The sequence below is a fragment of the Alligator sinensis genome, unplaced genomic scaffold, assembly GCF_000455745.1.
Source record: "Alligator sinensis unplaced genomic scaffold, ASM45574v1 scaffold850_1, whole genome shotgun sequence".
Lineage (NCBI taxonomy): Eukaryota > Metazoa > Chordata > Crocodylia > Alligatoridae > Alligator > Alligator sinensis.
This window is the reverse complement of record NW_005842742.1, coordinates 574,075-581,464: the sequence shown is the minus strand read 5'-3', so window position 1 is coordinate 581,464 and position 7,390 is coordinate 574,075. Positions and strand designations below refer to the sequence as shown.

General features: G+C 53.3%; 1 protein-coding gene across 2 annotated transcripts; it reads left to right on the top strand.

Annotated features, from left to right (window-relative positions):
• Positions 1–4,026: 4,026 nt before the first annotated feature.
• Positions 4,027–7,255, top strand: LOC102370191 (chemokine-like receptor 1). 2 transcript variants are annotated; one of them, XM_006034482.3, is made up of 2 exons: positions 4,027–4,076; positions 5,551–7,255. In XM_006034482.3, the coding sequence occupies exon 2, from the start codon at positions 5,584–5,586 to the stop codon at positions 6,610–6,612; it is 1,029 nt and encodes a 342-aa protein (XP_006034544.1). In that variant the 5' UTR covers positions 4,027–4,076; positions 5,551–5,583; the 3' UTR covers positions 6,613–7,255. The 2 variants fall into 2 exon arrangements, with proteins under 2 accessions (XP_006034544.1, XP_025072243.1); XM_025216458.1 differs by lacking the exon at positions 4,027–4,076 and adding an exon at positions 4,861–4,953.
• Positions 7,256–7,390: the final 135 nt, after the last annotated feature.

The following is a 7,390-nucleotide window of genomic DNA, read 5'->3' as shown; positions in this document are numbered from 1 at the left end:
AAGTGTCAGCTTCTGAGTGGGGTTTGGGAGACCTTTGCAGTGGGATCAGATGAAACTAGGATGGAGTATTGGTGGATGAATGGACTGTGGGTGGGTCAAGGTTGGTTGGATGGATGGATGGATGGATGGATGGATGGATGGGAGGAAAGTCTGAGGATAGATGGGTAGGTGGGTGTATATGGGTATGCATGGAGTGTGGGGTTGGTGGATGGATGGAGGGGAGTATCTGGGGATGGATGGTGGGTGGATGGATGGAGGAAATGTGGAAAGGGATGGGTAGATAGACAGGTACATGGCTGTATATGGCTAAATGTGGTATTTAGGGATGAGGTTATAGACAGAGAGGATGTGTAAATGGATGGATAGATTGATATAGGTGTATATGAGGATGGGTAGATGGATGGATAGATGGATGGGGTGTGTGGGCATGGATGGATGGAGGGTATGAGTGGGAAGGAATGCAGAGATAGAAAGGTATGTGGGTGTATATGGGGATAGATAGATGGAGAAGCTATATGGAGATGGATAGGTGGAGGGGCAGCAGCATTAAAAATGGACCCACCTGAAGGAATAGGAAGGGCTGCCCTGCAGAGGGACACCAAAGAGACAGAGCACGAAGAGACAGAGTTTGCTCCAGTAGGGATACCGTTTGCCCTGGTGGCGAATGAAGCCACTTTGAAGGTAACCCTCTTGGAAGTGGGAAGGGTGATGTAACCCCAGCAGGGTTAGAATGAGAGACAGTAGCAAAAGGCCGAAAAGAGCCCTGGCCTGGGATTGGCTGAGAGGCTTGGTTAAAAGAGGGGAGCAGTTTTCCCTGGAAGAGAACAAAGGAGAGAGAGGGGGTGAGAGACAGGCTGGAGACCAGGGAAAGGATCTCCCCACGGCCATCTCTCCGAGAGCTCCTGGCAGAGTCCTGCAGAAGTAGCAGCAAGAGGCATTGGAGAAGAGCGCTGCACTGTGTCCTGTTCTCCCTCCCTTCCCCTCAGAGCCGCTCCGGGGCAGGACAAGAGAGGAGCTGCCTGTGAGGAGACTCCAAGCCTGGGAAGACCCTCCTGCAAGCTCCTGTGTGGCTGGGTGAGTGCAGCAGGGGAGGGGGACACAGGGCCAGGGCAAGAGGCTGGAGACTGCCCAGGTTTTTTCCCCTGTGAGTGGGAAGGCACCGGGAAGGGGCTGCATTTCCTGGGTGTTGTGAGGCTGTGCTGGGCAGGGGAAACTGTTACAACCTGCAGCCCAGACACTGCTCCCTGCTGAGCCAGGGCCGGGGTCTGGGCAGGAATCAGCTCCCTTGCAGGGACTGCAGGGGAGGAGCCACCACCTGCTGCACCAACACTCCTGGAGCTTGTGCGAAGGACACCAGCACCAGGGACCACCTTCAGATCCTGTGCAGGGACACAGACAGTCCTAGTTCCTGAGTCACCCCGCCAGGAGCAGTGCACATGGGGTCCTCAGTACTCACTGTACGAGTTATAGACTGTGTAAATAAGTTATTGATGGTTTATTACTTGGAGTATCAATGTATTTATATATTGGTTCCTTATTTATCATGGGTAATTTGCATACCTTCGCCTAGTGTAAAGTGTATCCAAGAAGCATTAACCTTTAAGCCACCATAACCAGGTCATGCGGTGTAACATTTGTTCTATTGCACTGGTTATATGTTACCTTGTAAATAATTAAATCCTGTAAATAGTTTTATAACAGTCTGCAAGGTTATTTAATTGTAAGGGGAGGCTCTCCACTTGGGGACCCTGCAGCAGCTACCCAGGGAGCTGAGCGGGGCCACTGGCTACTGGGTACCCACTATTCAGGTGAGAGCGCGAGTAGTATCACGCTCACAGTTACAGAGGGTTTGGGGTGGAAGGATGGATAGATGTTGGTGTATGTAGGGATGAGTGAATGGAGGGAATGTATGGGAAGGGGTGAAGGGATAGAAAGGTACATGGGTATATGGGGATAGATGGGTAGAAAGGGTGTGGGATGGAAGGATGTGTAGATATCAGCGTATATACAGACAGATGGTTAGATGGATGGATAGAGGGTGTAAGTATGGATGCATGAATGGATGGATAGAAGAAGCGCAAGGGAGATATCCATCCACCCATCCATTCATTCGTGCATCCATCCATCCATGGTCATAGATGGATGGGCAGAGTGTGTGGGGATGGACTGATGGATAAATGGAGGATATAGCAAGATCCATGGAGAGATTCATGGATGGATAGAGGAGGGATGTGAGGAGATGGATGGATGGATGCAAGGTGTAGGATGGATGGACGGAGGAGATCTCTCCCTGCCCTGCAAAGCGAGTGGTGGCTGGGGGTGAGAGCTGGGAGCTTGGTTGCCTGGGTGCTATCTGCAGGCTATGAGGGTAGTGGGGTCTGGGTGGATCAGGGAGAGCAGGAGCCCGGACACCTGGGTTCTCTCCCTGGGCCGGGGGCTGTGGGCTTGGAGCAGACTGCCTCAGGTGCGACTGGTGAACTCTGGGGCAGGTGGGGCAGGTGGACCGTCACACTGTATCATCCAGTTCCAAATCTTTTAAAATTTTATTTTATCTGTTCAATTTTTGTTTGGTTATGACAACAATGCTATCAAGCACAACAGAGATTGTTTATGTTTCTCAAAACTATAACCTTCCCCCAGCTTCCTGGCTGCAAACCCCCCAGTTCCCAGCCAGAGTGCCCAGCCAGTTGCAAACCTCTCCACGCCCTCAGCACCCAGCCAGCTTCGCCCCCTGCCCCGCTTCCTGCCCCGCACCCATGCCCCTGCAAGCACCACTGACCTCACAGACTCCAGAAGGAAAGCGAGCCCAAGACTAGCATTGGATGACTGAGGGCGTCAGGCCCCACCCTTTCCCCTCCGGGCAGGGTTGTGGTTTCCCATGGGTTCCTGGGAAACTGCTCTTTGCCCAGGCTTGGGCGTCAGTACAGGCACCCCACTGCCTGCTTAAACAAGTGGTTATTGCCATCCATTCAAACTGTTCAGGTGTTTCTACTGCTCATGTGCCACTTGGGCAGTAAGGAGATCACCCCAAGGTGCTTACTGCACATACACAACTTTTTGTTGTGTATGCTTAGTGGGCGAGCATAATCATTGATTATGTTACAAACAGATGTAGGCAAGAAATAAATATGATTACTTGTGTTTACATTGTTAATTCAACTGGTGCTGTTTCGGATCCTTCCAATTAACAATACTATTACTTTTATTTAATTGTTCAGCTGATGCAGTTTTTGTGTGTTGAAACTAGTGGGGCAGTGCCCAAACATGCCCTATTGGCCATCCGCCCTGCCTTACACCTCTCCCCACTGGGCTGGTGCATGTCTCTGGTCATGTTCATCCCCTGCCAGTCGCGCACAGTCCCTTCACACCATGCTCAGTGTCTCCAAAATATCTCCTTCATCCCTGGGGCAGGGTAGGAGCCACTGTGGCTTCGCCCTTTCTACCTCCACCCTCATTCAGCACCCCATCTCCAGCCTTCCTGGACCTCCAGCAGGTGCCCAGCTCTGTTCCCACACACCCAGAATCCTTGGGGAGGAGAGACAACAGCCTGCCCAGCATCCCACCTTTTCTGGAAGCCTGGAGCCAGGCTTGAGGTACCTTCCTGGCTGCCAAAGGGAACCCAAGCATCCAGGCTCACCCACCCTGACTAGCTGTCTAAGAAGACTGGGAGGGAATCCTGGCGCCTGCGTTCCCTCCAGCCCCTGGCCCTCATTCCCCTCCCAGAGAACCCAGGTGTCCAGGCTCCCAGCCCCCTCAGCTCTCACAACCTCCCCCTGACCCTACTCTGCTCCCAAAGATCCCAGGCATCCAGGCTTCCAGTCTCACTGCTGTTACCCAGGGCCCCACTTACCTTCCAGAATTGGGGCAGAATCCAGGCGTCGGGCTACCAGCCCCTGCCCCTGCCTGCAGGGTTACAATCCCCAGCTGTGTGCCTCATGGGTTACTTCACTCCTGTTTCCTGTCTCAAGGGGCTGTGCAGTGGGAAAATAAAACTGTTCTTCCTGTGTTGGCCAATCTCCAGCCTCCGAGGAACTCAGAGCCCAGTGCGAGCAGAGAGGACCAGGGACACCTAGTAGGTAATGGCTGAGGGTAAGGGGGCTCTGGACACCTGGGTTCTCTCCCCACTCTGGGAGGGGAGTGAGGGCTGGGGGGTTAGAGGAAGTGGTGCTGGGAGCCTGGACACCTAGGTTTTCCCTTGCAGGGGGTGGGCTGGGGAGTGTGAGCAAGGGAAGCCTGGTAGCCTGGATGCCTGGGTTCTCTCCAGCTCTGGGAGGGGTGTGGGGACTGGGGGGAGAGAGCAGGGATCCAGGACACCTGGGTTCTCTCCTACATCAGGTCAGGGACTAGGGACTCCATGGGCTAAAGGTGCCAGAGACCTGGGTCTTATGTCAGCTCCATGGGGGGAGGAGGTATGTGGGGCAGGCCTTAGAGGGCGTGAGAGTGGTGGGATAGGAACCCCTGGGTCCTATACCAGCTCTGGGAGGGCAGAGGTCTGGTGAGGTAGAGCACGGTGCCCGGACACCTGGGTTCTCTCTGAGATTGGGCAGGGGAGTGGCACCTGTTTGGGCACAGCAGAGTGGGGCTAGGATCCTGGATGCCTGGGTTCTCCCTCAGCTCTGGGAGGTGAATAGGGCTTGGTGGGTGATCCCTAGAGTGAGGCAGCCCTGACACCTGGGTCCTATTCTCATGGGGCCGTGGCTGAAAAGGTAAAGCTATTCACGTTGCCTCCTTCACAAAAGAGGAACTGCTGGTTGGTTGGGCTGAGCTGGCCCCTACTTCCCCTCCTCTGCCTCTCCCCCTTCACACCACAGCTGCTTTCTAACTGCCAGTTCTCACACCCCACCCCGAGCAAGGGGAGAACCCAAGTGTCCTGGCACCCAACCCCTCCCCCTTCACCTGGGCCTGCACCTGGATGCAGATCTCAGATGTCCCATACTCAAGTTACTTGCTGAGGTATGGAGGATGGGGCTGAAGATACTGTGACCCCCAGGCAGGGAAGGATCAAGCAACCATCTCTCAAGCTCAGTACAAAGGGCTGAGAACCCAGGTGTCCTGTTTTCCCATAGCCAATGGACATAGGAAACCTGGGGGCTCCTGGCTAGAGGGTCTTGCCCCTCTGCTCAGTCTGACACCTTGATGGGTTGGACCCCATGAACCTGAGAGGCCTTCACTTGCCTTTGGAGTGGAGAACATGGATCCCTGCAGGGGATTTAAACCTGTGCCTTCCTGGCCTGGCAGGGGCAGGACCTGGGTGGAGGCCTCAGCCCCCAGCTTGACCTAGGGCAAGTCCAACAGTGGTGTTCATGGCTTGGCAATGGGTATGATCACTGAGTGAGAGATGGATCCTTAGGCTGGCCACCCTACTGTCTGGTTTGCTTCAGAAGGTACTGTGCCTTCCTGGAGCAAGGGGCTGGAGCAGGGGGCTGCACTAGGGGGCTGTGCCTTCCTGGAGCAGGGGACTGGGACATCCTGAGGGACCTACTATCCCCAAATTTCTATGATGCCCCCTTGGGGCCTGGAGACATGTGGTGAACAATCCGTCTTCTTCAGGTGAGGACAGAGCCAGGGACAGCTCCCACCGGCATGGAGACCTCAAGCCCTACAAGCTCCCCAGACACTGGCAGCCACGACAGGCTTACGAGGGGCATTCACATCTTCAGCATGATCATCTACAGCATTGCCTTCTTGCTGGGTGTGACGGGAAATGGGCTGGTGATTTGGGTCACAGGCTTCCACATGAAGCGAACAGTCAACACTGTGTGGTTCCTCAACTTGGCCATCGCAGATTTTATCTTCACCTTCTTCCTCCCCTTGAGCATCACCAGCATAGCTATGCACTTCCACTGGCCATTTGGGAGAGCCCTCTGCAAACTCAATGGGGGATTGGCTTCCCTCAACCTTTATGCCAGTGTCTTCTTCCTCACAGTCATCAGCCTGGACCGTTGTGTCTGCGTGGTGTTTCCTGTGTGGACACAGAACCATCGTCAGCCCCGCCTAGCCTCACTGGTGGCCTTGGGCATCTGGATCCTGTCCTTGATCCTTTGCATGCCCTACTGGTACTTCCGGGAGATAGATCATGATGACTCCAAGAATGTCACCTACTGCTATAAGGAGTTTGACACAACTGGTGAGGCGGCCACGGAGGAGGAGTGGAAGCGGGTGATCACCTCCAACAGCCGAGCTACTGTCATCATCCGCTTCATCTTTAGCTTCATCATCCCCTTCTACATCATTGTCATCTGCTACGGGGTCATCGTGGCCAAGCTCCTCACCAGCCAACTGGCACTCTCCAGCAAGCCCTTCAAGATTATTGCTGTGGTGATCGTGGTCTTCTTCCTCTGCTGGTTCCCCTTACATGTCTTCTCCTTCCTTGAGATGGATGACCTGCCTAAGTTTAGGACAGCCGTCCACATCGGCATGCCATTGGTTTCCAGCCTGGCCTTCGTCAACAGCTGCCTCAACCCCATCCTCTATGTTTTCATGGCTCATGACTTCAAAGAGAAGCTACGACACTCACTGTTCTTGGCCTTTGAGAAGGCCTTCACTGAGGATGCCCCCATAGTGGCTGTCCAGACTCAGTCCACCATGAAGTCAGACTCCCAGACCTTATAGACTCCTCCTCCAGGCCTCTCCCATTCCCACTATCTCTGGGGTAGGAAGAGAAGTTGTCAACCAATAGACCTTCTCCTGCTGCTTCATCTCTGTGTTCTCCTGCAGCTTAATCTCCATGGAGATAGTAACAGTGGCCTGGTAGGAATTGTCCTAGGTCTCATCCTTGCTTTTCCAGGAAGAAACTTTGGTGTTGAACCTTTTCAGTTGACCAATGGGCTCCATCTGAATGCTGATGGAATTTCTTACTACTATTGGATGTTTCTTCCAGCCCCAGCCCTTTCAAGCTACTTCCAGCCTCTACATATGCCCCTTTGATGTTATTCCAATGTTTTGTTCATTAGCTTGATGAGACCCCATGTTCTGTATTAGGTGAAGTGATTACCATATTTCCTGACATATAACCTGCAACTGTCCCTCAAAATTAGCTACTCGTGGTGCATTTGCTTGCATATTTCATGGGCTTTACTGGCCAATGGTTTCTCATGTAATGACCCATCCTGGGATCAGCTGCATCAGAGGTGTATTCTACCAGGCAGAGGAACTTTGTGGAGAAGCCTCTTTGGAGGCCTTGTTTCCTTTTTCCTTGAGATGGGTTTGGGATCCATTAAGTCTTGTTAACTGTTGATGGAATAAAAGCAGTCAATAACAGTGAGTTTCTGATGGATGTCTGTTCATGCAACCAAGTGGCTAAGACAATAAGGAAGGTGCAGAGAATCCATGCGGTAGTTATGGGGATGGGGATGCCTGGATCCCAATGTCTCACAGTCCTTGCCTCTTA

Excerpts from the sequence above, each read along its gene's own strand:
- LOC102370191 (XM_006034482.3), top strand. The coding sequence starts at position 5,584 with ATGGAGACCTCAAGCCCTACAAGCTCCCCAGACACTGGCAGCCACGAC.